At 41.9% G+C, this 16,127-nt stretch overlaps 1 protein-coding gene, 1 long non-coding RNA gene and 9 other non-coding genes across 11 annotated transcripts; all 11 read right to left on the reverse strand.

Moving 5' to 3' along the window:
- Nucleotides 1–1,448: 1,448 nt before the first annotated feature.
- LOC122760443 lies at nt 1,449–2,344 on the reverse strand. Its single transcript, XR_006358399.1, has 3 exons — nt 1,983–2,344; nt 1,696–1,843; nt 1,449–1,514 (listed from the first exon to the last, which is right to left on the reverse strand). It is a non-coding gene; the product is annotated as an uncharacterized LOC122760443 (long non-coding RNA).
- A 1,690-nt stretch (nt 2,345–4,034) lies between these two features.
- On the reverse strand, nt 4,035–8,952 carry LOC122760442 (FH2 domain-containing protein 1-like). The gene is made up of 2 exons (XM_044015546.1): nt 6,835–8,952; nt 4,035–6,626 (listed from the first exon to the last, which is right to left on the reverse strand). The coding sequence occupies exons 1-2, from the start codon at nt 8,941–8,943 to the stop codon at nt 6,615–6,617; spliced, it is 2,121 nt and encodes a 706-aa protein (XP_043871481.1). The 5' UTR covers nt 8,944–8,952; the 3' UTR covers nt 4,035–6,614.
- Nucleotides 8,953–9,720: 768 nt separating this feature from the next.
- On the reverse strand, nt 9,721–9,859 carry LOC122760448. The gene has a single exon (XR_006358404.1). It is a non-coding gene; the product is annotated as a U4 spliceosomal RNA (small nuclear RNA).
- Nucleotides 9,860–10,212: 353 nt separating this feature from the next.
- On the reverse strand, nt 10,213–10,353 carry LOC122760444. Its single transcript, XR_006358400.1, has one exon. It is a non-coding gene; the product is annotated as a U4 spliceosomal RNA (small nuclear RNA).
- A 540-nt stretch (nt 10,354–10,893) lies between these two features.
- Nucleotides 10,894–11,034, reverse strand: LOC122760449. Its single transcript, XR_006358405.1, has one exon. It is a non-coding gene; the product is annotated as a U4 spliceosomal RNA (small nuclear RNA).
- Nucleotides 11,035–11,690: 656 nt separating this feature from the next.
- LOC122760450 lies at nt 11,691–11,831 on the reverse strand. The gene has a single exon (XR_006358406.1). It is a non-coding gene; the product is annotated as a U4 spliceosomal RNA (small nuclear RNA).
- Nucleotides 11,832–12,487: 656 nt separating this feature from the next.
- On the reverse strand, nt 12,488–12,628 carry LOC122760446. The gene has a single exon (XR_006358402.1). It is a non-coding gene; the product is annotated as a U4 spliceosomal RNA (small nuclear RNA).
- A 655-nt stretch (nt 12,629–13,283) lies between these two features.
- Nucleotides 13,284–13,424, reverse strand: LOC122760451. The gene has a single exon (XR_006358407.1). It is a non-coding gene; the product is annotated as a U4 spliceosomal RNA (small nuclear RNA).
- Nucleotides 13,425–14,080: 656 nt separating this feature from the next.
- On the reverse strand, nt 14,081–14,221 carry LOC122760452. Its single transcript, XR_006358408.1, has one exon. It is a non-coding gene; the product is annotated as a U4 spliceosomal RNA (small nuclear RNA).
- Nucleotides 14,222–14,763: 542 nt separating this feature from the next.
- Nucleotides 14,764–14,904, reverse strand: LOC122760445. The gene has a single exon (XR_006358401.1). It is a non-coding gene; the product is annotated as a U4 spliceosomal RNA (small nuclear RNA).
- A 656-nt stretch (nt 14,905–15,560) lies between these two features.
- On the reverse strand, nt 15,561–15,701 carry LOC122760447. The gene has a single exon (XR_006358403.1). It is a non-coding gene; the product is annotated as a U4 spliceosomal RNA (small nuclear RNA).
- Between the last annotated feature and the right edge of the window lie 426 nt (nt 15,702–16,127).

Raw genomic sequence — 16,127 nt, forward strand, 5'->3', positions numbered from 1 at the left:
GGCTGCTTGTTTATTCTTTTTGGGGACAACAATAATTGTTACACAGTTGGAGAATGATGTCTTTGAGATGACTTCATACGTTCATAAATGGTCTAAAATGACTAGATACTGGAGTTTGTGATATTCTATAAGACATAGAAAAAAGTGACATGGTCCCATCCCTAGACAAAGCAAGACTGGCCTTTGAACAAACACATGTAAAGGTGACTTTATGACCGACTTGGAGATAAAAACTGTTTTTCAAACCTTGACACTTTCCTTTTTCTTCTCCTCTTGCTTTAAACGTCTGCATGTTTACAGACCAGGCTCATCTACTTCCTAACAGAAGCTTGATGTAATGTAACAGGACTAAGTAGCCATCGTGAGGACTGTACTGTGGAAATGTAAATGTCCATGAAAGAAACAACAGAGTGTGACAATATTTGCACTAAACATGTGATTATTCTACTGTTCTTCTAGGAATTATTGTGAAAATAATAGTGAAATTGACATGGAAGGGAAATAAGTGAACGTGTTGCAATATGGCTCAGTAGCGCCGTCCAACGTGAAACGTGGATGGACAAAGTCCAATCTAAGTTGAACCAAATGTCACGAAACTTGGTAGAAACATGTCACAGCTCAAGACGAATAAAAAACAACAAAAAGGACAAAAATGGTGTCAACGCAATCTTGGCGATTTGCACATTTCATAAATGAGTGAACTTATCTGAGCAGCGTTAATCGTAGCAACATTTAAAAAAGTGTCAGTTTGCACTAGACACATCAAAGATGAAAAGTTATGAAGATGTCTCACAGATTCAAGAAGGGCGTGGCCACGGCAACCGTTCACCGTGAAACAGGAAGTGGGCTCTAACTGTGCCTTACATTGACTGATCTGCACAAAACTTCACACTTGACACAAAAGAGCAGGCCAGAAAACATCAGCACAGGAAGATTAGGTAAAGGGCACAGTGCCACCTGCTGGCAGGGCTGGCAGCTTCAAGGACCCGTAAAATACATTAGTAATATTTTTTTCACTTATTGCTCTCGTATTTAATTGTAAGTCCTCATCTTTATCTTCCTCCTTATTCTTACAGAACTTGCTCATTAATTTGCTTCATAATATCCTTATTTTTACAACTTAATTGTTTTTAAGCAATTAAAAAAGACACTTCCTTGTGTTTGAAAACCTACTTAATAAAAAAAACATCATTCGATTCTGATTTTAATTGTGTTTTGAGTTGATTTAGATTTTGTATAAGTATGAAACTGTTTGATCATCAGAATGGTTTCTGTTTACAATGTTAAATTAGTTCATTCTTTCATCCCATGTGAATATTACAAAGGCTATATGTTAAAACAGAGATACACATTTTAATGCAAGACAACATGCCAAAAGCAGAGGAAAGAAAAGAAATTCCATTGCCATTAATGCAGTTTAGAAAACGTGGCCCTCACCTCATTTCTGTTTCATTGTTGTCTCTCTTGTGTGTTTGTTGGCAGCTCATCAGATCGGAAGGTTGTTCACGTCAGCGCTGAAAACAGAGGAAAACATCAGCATCAATCAGCTGTCAGACAAAAACTGTCTGCTTTGTTTTGTCTGATCCTTAAATTCACATTTTTCCTCTGCATGGTTTTTACACAAGACAGTTATTGACAAACAAGCTGCTGTGTTTACACTGACAGCTAATCATGGCTTCTCTGTTGATCTCTTACCGATAATCCCAGAGACTGTAGTAGAGAGAAATCCAGGCATGCTGCTCATGTTCATTCAGTACTTTCATTTAACATTTAATGAAGGTCAGAGTGATGCTGATCAGCTGTGACCTCGTCTTTGGGAATCACTGGTGCAGACACTCGTCACCTGGTATTAAAAGCAGAACAAATGAACTCACGTGGCATTTTTGTTGTGTCACAGAAAATCAAGACGGAATTATTGTTTTTATTGCAAACTCCTACAAAAAAATAAACAATAAATAAGACGGACACAGGTTTAGACTTACTCTCTGCCATGGTTTTGTTGCGGAAACTTCCCTCCCGTGCAGATCTGATGTTGCTTCCTCTGATCCCACTTGTCTGCTTCATCAAGCAGGATTAACTTTCCCAAACTACGTCTTAATCCACCAGAATAAGTAAATAAATAAAAACAACACCCAAAAAAGCCCTGTGGCTGTATGGTATTGTAACACTGTCGCAGCAGCAGCGGCAGTGGCACAGCAGAGAGAAAGTAGACACTCAGTTCTTCAGGTGTTGGGTTCAGCTGCAGGATAAGGAGGGATTGAGAAGAGCGTAATCCCTCACACATGGATGGCTACAGCAATTTCGCTCCACAGATTAACACAGCGAGTCACGGGCCATTTGACATGTAATGCCACGCAGCACATAGAGAGGTTTGTCGTTGGTTTGTAACTGTGATTCTGGGATGATTCTGTATTTTTCACCTTTAGGGTATAATATTAAAATATGTTTGCTGAGGTTCAGCCTGGTGTCTTTTATCAGCGTATGGTCAGTGAATATCCAAAAATGTGTGCTTATTAATATTTTATGTTTACTTTTCCAGATTCTAAGTCGGTAATAATGTGCATCAGATCATTCAGTAAGCAGGTTTTCATTAGTGCTGACACAAATAATCCCTGTGGCTTATTTATATTCTGTGATCGTTGTCTTATTCTTTATAAAAGCTTTTCCCTAAACATGTGTGATGCTCTAAAGAATACAGCAGAATGTACATTAATTTATTCAACAATATGATGACTATTTTGATATTATAGGTCCATTTAGTCTGAGAAATTATAAGAATTAGTATTATTATTTGCTTTATCCTCAGTAAAAAGGAAACCTTAGTAAAAGCACATTATTTTATTTATTTAGTTTTTGTCTATGTATATTTTCTATCACCAAGTGTGTATGTTTTTGAGAAACAGAAACAAAGCAGAGGACGCAGGTTTACAGACTTATAAGGTGCTCTGCTGCACCCTAGTGGTTTTAGTGTGTGGAACTGTAAGAGAACATGGATTATTTTGTCCTTCTCAACCGTTAAACCAAAAATATCTAATCTGATTGTCTCTGTATCGGTCAAAATAAAATGTAAATAAATAAATGAATCAACAAAACAAAGCAATATAAATATAGAAATTATATGAATAAGTATAATAATAAGTGTCTCAAACAAGAAGTACTTTAAATGCTTGATTCTGTCTTAATTAGGGTGGGAATGCTGAGTCAGCATTTCCAACTTAAAAAAAAAATTGTGATTAACATTTTATTAAATTGAAGATGACAGGCACAAAAACAAACAGATTAATTACACAATGTGAAACAAGAGGAAAAAGAGAGTTTTACACGGATACTACAGTATGTGAGGAAACTAGAAAAATGAATTCCTCCCCTGCATTTACAGACATTTAAATTAACGCCAAATCTAGACAGTAAATACATATAAGAGCTACAATAAAGATGATATAAAAATATTTCACTCTAATTATCCTAAAGTCACATGTTGTGAGCAGGTGTGGGCTGTGTGACTTGAAACAATACGAAATAAACATGACAAAAGTTTGTGGACAACCCCGACCTTTTGGTTTATGGGGGCCTCAGAGAGTATCTGTGGTTGTTGTTTGTGCCGTTACTGCGGTAACCGACCTGCAACAAGGACGCTGTTGAAAAGGGCGAGTAAAGTATTTAAATTCCACAGCAGCTCCACTGCTGCACGTCAGTGTGAGATAATGTAAAGGGCAGCCATTGTAATGCTCTCTGTTTTTAGGACGAGGAGGACGAGGAGGAGGAGACAAAGGACGAGGCTGAGGACAGACAAGAGGGGGACATGTTGTGTCAACTTTGTTCACGCGGAGGAAAATAGAGGCTCATGTTTCAAAACAGTTCATGTTCTTTACTTTTAACAACCTCATCAATGATCCAAATGAAAGAGAAGATCAAATGTGTCTATAATTCAAAAACAATTGATACACACAGTAGTTATAATATTTATTCATTGTGCTAGTTTGTTTGTTTGTGGGTTTTTTTTGTCCACAAAAAAATTTACAACCACAATTAACTTGTTTTATGCCTCGACCTTTATTTTAAACATATTATAATAACTGTTGACCCGCAGTGATTTCATCATGATAACATTTCTGACCATATATATCGTCACACGGAGCCTTTTGTGTCACTGCTTTATTCACGTCACTTGCAGGAACAAGGAAGAGGAAGAGGAAGAGGAAGCATGTCAGCACACGACAGACATCAGATAAAAGACACGGACGCTCTCACGTACCTCACCCTCAAACCCTTCGTTTTCAGCGCTATGTAAACATATTGATAGTCAGAAAAATACTATGTCTTTAAATATGTGTTGTTGTTTTTTACAAAGTGAATCCCTCGTAGATTCAGTTCATCGTGATGTGAATGAAGGAAAAGTTTCTACTCTCCTTTTACAATCAAGGCATTTCTACTGGTGATGGATCTGCTACATTCAGCTTTAAGGCAATGTTTCTGCTGTGAATGAACGTTTGCCATCAAGGCAGTGGCACAATGCAGGTTGAAAGGCAAGTGGTGTGAAATGGTCAACAGGACTGAGGTCAGCTGCGGTTTGTGCCTCGAACAGAGATGTCAAACTGGTGGCCCGCGGTGGCCACATGTGACCCCCCCCGATCATTTACATGAGGCCCCGCCACCTAAAGCACAAGCACTTTTACTTTGACATTTCTGTGAAATATCATGAATATCTTAACTGCGACATCAAGGACTATTGTGTTATAAGTTTAAGCTCATATTGCCCACCTGCTACTAAACAGTTGATTTCCCTGACTGTTTTTCATCTAGTCCCGCCCCCTCTTGACCAGACTAGATGCTCATTGGCCCCCCAGGTCATTTGAGTTTGACACCCCTGCTCGAACATATCACTCTCCAATTTCAGTAAATCTGATTAGCTTTAGTTTCCCTGAAAAATAAATAACTTTTTTTTTTTTAATTCTCAAAGGCTCTCCCAACCATCTGAATGAATTTTCATACTTGACAACTGTGTTTTCCATTCAAATATCTGGAAATAATGTCATTCTCTTTTTGCACAATGAAAGAAAAACATAAAACCTTTCTTAGCACTGATGAATAAAGAAAAATAATGTGACGTAACATAAAGTTATAAAGGGTTTATTGTTGTCTAGTATCTAACAATGATACTTGACATCTTAAACATATTTCCTATGTGTTAAAAGAACACAAAATAGTGAAATTATCCAGATCTGCACCAAGATTTCCCTGTATATAAATGAACATTAGCTCTTTACATATGTCTGATTCCTTTTATAATGAACTTTGCATTACTAAAAATTAACAAAATGTGACTGTGTTCCTCTGATTGATCCAAAACCCGACAAAAGTTTGAAATTTTGCTTCACATTGTTCAAATTGTAAATTTTCATTTACAGTGACCATTTCTTTGGATAAGAAAACGGTGGAACAGAGACAGGAACTGGTTTAAAACACTGACATGCATAGTGTGTAAGTGTGTCTGAGCTCAATATGTACGACACAAAAGCATATGCTATAGGCCCATACAAGTTAGAGTGCTGGAGAGTTGGACGGACATGTGTTTGTACGATTAATATCAAAATAATCATAGACACTGGATTAAAGCTTTTCTTTTCATTGGTTGAAAGAGTCTTTGAAAATAGTGAAAACACCTTCAAAGCAGCGATAGTGTGCTGTGTTTCTACAAAACTGGACGACCGAGAGACACAAACCGACGCCGAGCTGAACTCCGTCCAGTTAGAGCTGATGATGCTACTGAACTACACTCACAGTGCAAACATCCCATCACGTGACTAACGACGTTTCCCGTGTTGTGTCTGGCGCATTCGGTGCTTTTCTTTCAAAGCATTCGCGTTGGTCTTGTACTAGCCTACAGTATACAGGAAACATTTCCTTCGTGCACGTCTACTCCATGATATTATGGAGGAGTTCTACAAGATCTACAAATTACAGTACATGTACATACTCAAGCAAGGAGACGTACAACAGTTGGTACACACTGTGGCCATATAATCTGTGACTTTGTATATATATATATTATTAATATAACAGGGAATTGTAAAATGTGGCGTTGCAGAGTGATCAGATCATCGTCTACATCGTTCTCATGCGGAACCAAAAAAAATATATTCTACTTTGCCTGCTGGTTCAAGGCCACTGCAATTTTTTCTGAGGTATCAAGCAAAAGAACCAGAAAAAAAAGAGCAAATAATGCAGCAGAGTTCTGCTAGAGAATACAACAAAAACTGAAAGACACCATGAGAGCAGCGAGGTAAGGTACAAGAGATCATGTAACCCTGAATCAAAAGGACACTGAAACTCTGTGGGATTTCAAATTGTCAGAGCTAATTAGCAGCATTATATAGACGGTAGTGTTCAACATCAACAGCATCACAGATACGAGCACATACACAGTACACAGACTGCTAAGCAGGCAAAGCAGGCGCCTGTGGAAAAACACCATTTTGCCATTTGTCATATTAGTTAATAACCCCCCCCCCCGCAGGAAAAAAAGCAATTTATGGACAATATATGTATATTTTTTTGAAACAGAACCTGTTCATTGCATCTTGTTCTTTGCAATTTGTAAACCTGATCCAGAGTCAGCTACAAACCTGGAGGGAGAAAGAGATTCATTTGTTTTTCTGATTTTGTTACATAAGAGGAAGAAGAAGAAGAGAGAAGTCAGTTTTCAAGAAGAAATGTATTTGCCTTTCCTTTGCCTGTATGTGCGTTTTATTAAATTTCATTTAATGTTTATTTCCAGCTTGGTTTAGCACTTTTGCTGGGCGCCATCAAAGACTTTTCAGAAAAGCTGCTTGCCTTACGCGACTCCTCGCGAGTTGGAGGCGGAGTCTCACTGCGATAGGTGCTTCGTCTGGTGGCCTTCACGCTTTGCGCTCGTCGCAGGTTTGTCCCTTGTGACTGCTCCTCGCTGGTGTGAACTGTGGGCGATAACCTGTTGTGCTTCACCGAGGATGGTCGACCCACGAGTGAGGGGCTGCGAGACGGTGTGGACGGGACGGAAGGAGGGCCAAGGAGCTCCTTATTGGTCCTGGAGGACGAGGCGATGGTGTTGCGGGCGAAGCCAGGGACACCGGATGTGTTTTTTACGTGTGAGCAGCTGTTCTCGGAGGACACTCCACCCTGGGCCTGAGCTTGCACTTGGGCCAAGGCTCTCATAGTGGAGCGGCACATTTTCTCCTCAGGAGGAGGTTTGGAGATGTTCCTCACAGGTTTTGCGCTTGGCTTGCTGATGGAAACCTTCCTCGGAGTCAAATCGCGTGACCATCTTGAAATACCACCTGGGAGGCTACTTCCTCTCTGAGCTTTGGACTCATCAGGAGGCAAACTGGAGTGTCGAGACGGTCGTGATGTCTTCTCGCTCCTTCCTCTCGCTGCTGGTTGGGTGCTCTGATCTCTAATGGGACGGCGTGACTCCCCACTCTCATGAACCAAAGTTCTCTCTGCACACTTGCTGCTACCCAGCCTTGTGAGCTTGCTAATAGGAACTACTTTCCTCATGCCCTGACTCTCGGTGCTGGTCAGCGTCCGCACACCACAAACTGCTTTGTTTGCTTTACTCGCTGCATGCACTGGTTTCCTGATGCTTCTCTGTGTGTCTGCACCTTTTTCTGCACCTTGTTTTCCCTCAGTGGTGTCACAGCTCTCTGTGTCCCACTCTTCTGTCGTCGCAGATGCAGCCATCGATGTTGCGTCCGCAGATTTTGGCGCTGAAAGTTCATTCGTTGAAACAGACTGGTCATTGGGAGACAGAGAGCTTGGTTCTTGGTGGCTCTTCTGATGTTTATTGCAGTCTGTCGTTCTAAGTTGAAGGCCCTCTTTTGTTAAAGAAGAGCTTTCGGCCTCTGAATAATCCAAGGTGACGGAGCAGTCAGTTTCTGTGCAGTCAAGTATGAAAAACATCGGCTTCTTATTGGATACAGAGGTATCGAGTGGAAGAGGTGTGTCACAGGTTGTTGATGAAACTGTGCTGTTGTCCTCTTCTTCTCTCTCTCTGTCTTGTGTAGAATTATCAACTTTATGTTCCCACGCTACCTTGGGATTTGCTCTTCTTTCTAAAAGTTTATCACCTGGAACATTGTCCAGATTCTTGGGAGGAGATTTTCTCTCCTTTTCCGAATCTGTCACCATGACATCCCCCTGGTTGATAAGGTGCAAATGATTACTGTTATTGTTTGGACTCTGTAGTTCAAAAGCTTGAGGGCCTCGAACTAAAGTGTGTTTCTCCACACTAACATTCATGTGGCCGGTAATTGCTGGGTTGGGATGGTGGGAGGGTTTTTGAAAGACAAAAAGGGAACGAGGAAGAGCGCTGCTTTCCGATACAGATGTGTAATTGTTGTTGCTGGGGTATAGGTCGTCATTATTGTTTAACCCAGAAGAGGAGTATCTTGCCAGCGGACTGATGGGTTCAGTTTGTGCACATGGAGAAGTCACTTTTCGGTCACAGCCTAACTCACGGTTGTCGTCCTGAGCTAAGATCCACGGGGTGGATTTCCGCTGCACAGGACGACCCGACCGAGGTAGACTGTTAAACTTGGAATAATCAGTGCCGTTGTCTCCAAACACCTCAAGATATCCTTGGAGTTCACGGTCAGCTACGGAGGTCATGGTGTGACGGTGGCGGCGGGCACTGGCAGAGCGTCCCAGAGGGCTATGTGACCTCTGCTGCAAAAAATCCAGGAGGCCTTCCTTGGTGAGCATCTCCACATCGTTCTCGCTGCTGCTACGACCGAACCCCCCACTCTGGTCTGCCCCTGACCACGACAAACGTTTCTCCTCCAGCTCTCTCAGGCGACGTTGTCTGGCTGCCTCCTTCATCTCGCGATCCAAGTTGTCCTGATACAAACACACAGGATAATGTATGTAGTAATAATATAGTAATGTAGTTAGACAAAAAAAAGGCATTAACAAATGATGAGTGATAAATGACACTAGTAACAATTTAGACTGTAAAAAATTAATTTTAAGAATATTTTAGCTAATCTTAATGGATATTTCAAAAATGATTTCAGCACATTGGTCAGCTGTTGGGCTGTCGTTGGTCTATTCCCAGCCTGATAGATCATTACAGAGCGACATTAGATTGTTTTGTTTGGAGAAGGGAGAATTAGCGTCAATTAGCGTCATATGCATTTGCATCCTTTTGACAAGATAATGTCAAAAGGACAGCAAATACAATTACTGTGACACACGTGAAGTGTGTAATACTGTGTCAAGTGAGAATAGTACATATTATAAATAAATAAATTCAAATTTTAAAACTGTGCCAAATTTGTGAACGACTTGGCATCTCTTTACGACAACTTGTGTGTGTTTTGCTCTGCTTCACCTCGGCAGCATCAGTCTTTGCACAGCTAATGTCCACATGTTGGAACATGACTTGTTTTTGAGCTCCTACTGGATATTTTTACATTAAAATCCTTCATTTAAGCTGGGTTCCATCTGCATTTACTCTGAAGCAATGGCATCTACAGTGAAACCTACACTTCTGCTAGAATCACATAAGCATTAAATTTAGTTTGCTACAAATAATTCACATAGAGCTTGTCATTTCAGAGATATAGTCTATTTAGTTTAGGTATGTCAGGGACACCAAAAAGAGGGTCAGGGACAAATAAATGAAATACCTACTACTCAAAGAAAATAACTACACCTAAACTTAATTATTAACAAATCATACCGTCTCTTGAGAGACTAACAAAAATTGCCTTGGCTGACTGTATTTCAAGTCATCCAGGCGGGGTATTGGGTTAAGTTTTTAACCAGGAATAATCACGTCTCAGATAAACTTCAGTGGTTTGAACCACTCACTTTTCAGGACATGTAACTCAGTATTAAATCTTGCGGGACTCATTTAAACCAGGGCCTTGTCCTTCAATTGTGGATGTGCCAACAAGTTAAGGAAATAGAAATTGTATAGTAGTCTGGCAGCTATCGGCAGCTATCTGGCAGCTAATGCCTGGCAGCTATCCTGGAAAGCAAGAGAACCGCACCAAAACCTTGCCGACCAAAGAACCTCCTCTACTGTGCCAAAAGCGTTTGTCCAGGTGGTGGAACATGGACAGCGCAAACTGCAACGAAAGAACCCTGAGGGGAGAACTCGAGGCAGCCCGGGATTGTCAGACACTGGCCATGGAACAAACGCTCAATGTTTTCTATTAACAAATCAAACAGTCTCTTGAGAGACTAACAAAAATTGCCTTGGCTGACTGTATTTCAAGTCATCCAGGCGGGGTATTGGGTTAAGTTTTCAACCAGCAATAATCACGTCTCAGATAAACTTCATGGACTATGAAATTGCCTCTGCACAAGAATACAGAACTACTTTACAAGTTTGAAAGAGACCTGCTGCCACACTCACAGTAGACGTGGTTCATTTCACCGCCACTGGATGTACACTAGTTTCTGTTCAATGACTTGCTAATGTTGCATGTGAGAATGGCTCATTTAAAACGAACCCCGCCTTTTCCACCCAGCGGTTTGAACCACTCACTTTTCAGGACATGTAACTCAGTATTAAATCTTGCGGGACTCATTTAAACCAGGGCCTTGTCCTTCAATTGTGGATGTGCCAACAAGTTAAGGAAATAGAAATTGTATAGTAGTCTGGCAGCTATCGGCAGCTATCTGGCAGCTAATGCCTGGCAGCTATCCTGGAAAGCAAGAGAACCGCACCAAAACCTTGCCGCCCGAAGAACCACCTCTACTGTGCCAAAAGCGTTTGTCCAGGTGGTGGAACATGGACAGGCAAACTGCAACGAAAGAACCCGGAGGGGAGAACTCGAGGCAGCCCGGGATTGTCGGACACAGGCCATGGAACAAACGCTCAATGTTTTCTATTAACAAATCAAACAGTCTCTTGAGAGACTAACAAAAATTGCCTTGGCTGACTGTATTTCAAGTCATCCAGGCGGGGTATTGGGTTAAGTTTTCAACCAGCAATAATCACGTCTCAGATAAACTTCATGGACTATGAAATTGCCTCTGCACAAGAATACAGAACTACTTTACAAGTTTGAAAGAGACCTGCTGCCACACTCACAGTAGACGTGGTTCATTTCACCGCCACTGGATGTACACTAGTTTGTGTTCAATGACTTGCTAATGTTGCATGTGAGAATGGCTCATTTAAAACTAACCCCGCCTTTTCCACCCAGCGGTTTGAACCACTCACTTTTCAGGACATGTAACTCAGTATTAAATCTTGCGGGACTCATTTAAACCAGGGCCTTGTCCTTCAATTGTGGATGTGCCAACAAGTTAAGGAAATAGAAATTGTATAGTAGTCTTCTTTGCCATCCAATGTGAAAGTAACCCACTTTTCAGGACATGCAACTCAACATTAAACTTGTCAGACTAGAAGATCCATCTTGCCCTCTCAAAGTCAGCCTTTCTCAAGGACGACACACCTGGAGACACATTCAAGTGCTTAAATGCCTGGCAGCTATCCTGGAAAGCAAGAGAACCACACAAAAACCTTGCCGACCAAAGAACCACCTCTACTGTGCCAAAAGCGTTTGTCCAGGTGGTGGAACATGGACAGCGCAAACTGCAACGAAAGAACCCGGAGGGGAGAACTCGAGGCAGCCCGGGATTGTCGGACACAGGCCATGGAACAAACGCTCAATGTTTTCTATTAACAAATCAAACAGTCTCTTGAGAGACTAACAAAAATTGCCTTGGCTGACTGTATTTCAAGTCATCCAGGCGGGGTATTGGGTTAAGTTTTCAACCAGCAATAATCACGTCTCAGATAAACTTCATGGACTATGAAATTGCCTCTGCACAAGAATACTGAACTACTTTACAAGTTTGAAAGAGACCTGCTGCCACACTCACAGTAGACGTGGTTCATTTCACCGCCACTGGATGTGCACTAGTTTGTGTTCAATGACTTGCTAATGTTGCATGTGAGAATGGCTCATTTAAAACTAACCCCGCCTTTTCCACCCAGCGGTTTGAACCACTCACTTTTCAGGACATGTAACTCAGTATTAAATCTTGCGGGACTCATTTAAACCAGGGCCTTGTCCTTCAATTGTGGATGTGCCAACAAGTTAAGGAAATAGAAATTGTATAGTAGTCTTCTTTGCCATCCAATGTGAAAGTAACCCACTTTTCAGGACATGCAACTCAACATTAAACTTGTCAGACTAGAAGATCCATCTTGCCCTCTCAAAGTCAGCCTTTCTCAAGGACGACACACCTGGAGACACATTCAAGTGCTTAAATGCCTGGCAGCTATCCTGGAAAGCAAGAGAACCACACAAAAACCTTGCCGACCAAAGAACCACCTCTACTGTGCCAAAAGCGTTTGTCCAGGTGGTGGAACATGGACAGCGCAAACTGCAACGAAAGAACCCGGAGGGGAGAACTCGAGGCAGCCCGGGATTGTCGGACACAGGCCATGGAACAAACGCTCAATGTTTTCTATTAACAAATCAAACAGTCTCTTGAGAGACTAACAAAAATTGCCTTGGCTGACTGTATTTCAAGTCATCCAGGCGGAGTATTGGGTTAAGTTTTCAACCAGCAATAATCACGTCTCAGATAAACTTCATGGACTATGAAATTGCCTCTGCACAAGAATACAGAACTACTTTACAAGTTTGAAAGAGACCTGCTGCCACACTCACAGTAGACGTGGTTCATTTCACCGCCACTGGATGTGCACTAGTTTGTGTTCAATGACTTGCTAATGTTGCATGTGAGAATGGCTCATTTAAAACTAACCCCGCCTTTTCCACCCAGCGGTTTGAACCACTCACTTTTCAGGACATGTAACTCAGTATTAAATCTTGCGGACTCATTTAAACCAGAGCCTTGTCCTTCAATTGTGGATGTGCCAACAAGTTAAGGAAATAGAAATTGTATAGTAGCCTTCTTTGCCATCCAATGTGAAAGTAACCCACTTTTCAGGACATGCAACTCAACATTATACTTGTCAGACTAGAAGATCCATCTTGCCCTCTAAAAGTCAGCCTTTCTCAAGGACGACACACCTGGAGACACATTCAAGTGCTTAAATGCCTGGCAGCTATCCTGGAAAGCAAGAGAACCACACCAAAACCTTGCCGCCCGAAGAACCACCTCTCCTGTGCCAACAGCGTTTGTCCAGGTGGTGGAACATGGACAACGCAAACTGCAATGAAAGAACCCGGAGGGGAGAACACGAGGCAGCCCGAGATTGTCGGACACAGACCATGGAACAAACGCTCAATGTTTTCTATTAACAAATCAAACAGTCTCTTGAGAGACTAACAAAAATTGCCTTGGCTGACTGTATTTCAAGTCATCCAGGCGGGGTATTGGGTTAAGTTTTCAACCAGCAATAATCACGTCTCAGATAAACTTCATGGACTATGAAATTGCCTCTGCACAAGAATACAGAACTACTTTACAAGTTTGAAAGAGACCTGCTGCCACACTCACAGTAGACGTGGTTCATTTCACCGCCACTGGATGTACACTAGTTTGTGTTCAATGACTTGCTAATGTTGCATGTGAGAATGGCTCATTTAAAACTAACCCCGCCTTTTCCACCCAGCGGTTTGAACCACTCACTTTTCAGGACATGTAACTCAGTATTAAATCCTGCGGGACTCATTTAAACCAGGGCCTTGTCCTTCAATTGTGGATGTGCCAACAAGTTAAGGAAATAGAAATTGTATAGTAGTCTTCTTTGCCATCCAATGTGAAAGTAACCCACTTTTCAGGACATGCAACTCAACATTAAACTTGTCAGACTAGAAGATCCATCTTGCCCTCTCAAAGTCAGCCTTTCTCAAGGACGACACACCTGGAGACACATTCAAGTGCTTAAATGCCTGGCAGCTATCCTGGAAAGCAAGAGAACCACACAAAAACCTTGCCGACCAAAGAACCACCTCTACTGTGCCAAAAGCGTTTGTCCAGGTGGTGGAACATGGACAACGCAAACTGCAATGAAAGAACCCAGAGGGGAGAACACGAGGCAGCCCGGGATTGTCGGACACAGGCCATGGAACAAACGCTCAATGTTTTCTATTAACAAATCAAACAGTCTCTTGAGAGACTAACAAAAATTGCCTTGGCTGACTGTATTTCAAGTCATCCAGGCGGGGTATTGGGTTAAGTTTTCAACCAGCAATAATCACGTCTCAGATAAACTTCATGGACTATGAAATTGCCTCTGCACAAGAATACAGAACTACTTTACAAGTTTGAAAGAGACCTGCTGCCACACTCACAGTAGACATGGTTCATTTCACCGCCACTGGATGTACACTAGTTTGTGTTCAATGACTTGCTAATGTTGCATGTGAGAATGGCTCATTTAAAACTAACCCCGCCTTTTCCACCCAGCGGTTTGAACCACTCACTTTTCAGGACATGTAACTCAGTATTAAATCTTGCGGGACTCATTTAAACCAGGGCCTTGTCCTTCAATTGTGGATGTGCCAACAAGTTAAGGAAATAGAAATTGTATAGTAGTCTGGCAGCTATCGGCAGCTATCTGGCAGCTAATGCCTGGCAGCTTGTCCTGGAAAGCAAGAGAACCACACCAAAACCTTGCCGCCCGAAGAACCACCTCTACTGTGCCAAAAGCGTTTGTCCAGGTGGTGGAACATGGACAACGCAAACTGCAACGAAAGAACCCGGAGGGGAGAACTCGAGGCAGCCCGGGATTGTCGGACACAGGCCATGGAACAAACGCTCAATGTTTTCTATTAACAAATCAAACAGTCTCTTGAGAGACTAACAAAAATTGCCTTGGCTGACTGTATTTCAAGTCATCCAGGCGGGGTATTGGGTTAAGTTTTCAACCAGCAATAATCACGTCTCAGATAAACTTCATGGACTATGAAATTGCCTCTGCACAAGAATACAGAACTACTTTACAAGTTTGAAAGAGACCTGCTGCCACACTCACAGTAGACGTGGTTCATTTCACCGCCACTGGATGTACACTAGTTTGTGTTCAATGACTTGCTAATGTTGCATGTGAGAATGGCTCATTTAAAACTAACCCCGCCTTTTCCACCCAGCGGTTTGAACCACTCACTTTTCAGGACATGTAACTCAGTATTAAATCTTGCGGGACTCATTTAAACCAGAGCCTTGTCCTTCAATTGTGGATGTGCCAACAAGTTAAGGAAATAGAAATTGTATAGTAGCCTTCTTTGCCATCCAATGTGAAAGTAACCCACTTTTCAGGACATGCAACTCAACATTAAACTTGTCAGACTAGAAGATCCATCTTGCCCTCTCAAAGTCAGCCTTTCTCAAGGACGACACACCTGGAGACACATTCAAGTGCTTAAATGCCTGGCAGCTATCCTGGAAAGCAAGAGAACCACACAAAAACCTTGCCAACCAAAGAACCACCTCTACTGTGCCAAAAGCGTTTGTCCAGGTGGTGGAACATGGACAGCGCAAACTGCAACGAAAGAACCCGGAGGGGAGAACTCGAGGCAGCCCGGGATTGTCGGACACAGGCCATGGAACAAACGCTCAATGTTTTCTATTAACAAATCAAACAGTCTCTTGAGAGACTAACAAAAATTGCCTTGGCTGACTGTATTTCAAGTCATCCAGGCGGGGTATTGGGTTAAGTTTTCAACCAGCAATAATCACGTCGCAGAGAAACTTCATGGACTATGAAATTGCCTCTGCACAAGAATACTGAACTACTTTACAAGTTTGAAAGAGACCTGCTGCCACACTCACAGTAGACATGGTTCATTTCACCGCCACTGGATGTACACTAGTTTGTGTTCAATGACTTGCTAATGTTGCATGTGAGAATGGCTCATTTAAAACTAACCCCGCCTTTTCCACCCAGCGGTTTGAACCACTCACTTTTCAGGACATGTAACTCAGTATTAAATCTTGCGGGACTCATTTAAACCAGAGCCTTGTCCTTCAATTGTGGATGTGCCAACAAGTTAAGGAAATAGAAATTGTATAGTAGCCTTCTTTGCCATCCAATGTGAAAGTAACCCACTTTTCAGGACATGCAACTCAACATTATACTTGTCAGACTAGAAGATCCATCTTGCCCTCTAAAAGTCAGCCTTTCTCAAGGACGACACACCTGGAGACACATT

The sequence above is a fragment of the Solea senegalensis genome, unplaced genomic scaffold (genome assembly GCF_019176455.1).
Source record: "Solea senegalensis isolate Sse05_10M unplaced genomic scaffold, IFAPA_SoseM_1 scf7180000013652, whole genome shotgun sequence".
Classification (NCBI taxonomy): Eukaryota; Metazoa; Chordata; class Actinopteri; order Pleuronectiformes; family Soleidae; genus Solea; species Solea senegalensis.

What these genes read in the sequence shown, in the direction of transcription:
- LOC122760442 (XM_044015546.1), bottom strand. Translation starts at nt 8,943, where the DNA reads ATGCCTTTTTTTTGTCTAACTACATTACTATATTATTACTACATACAT.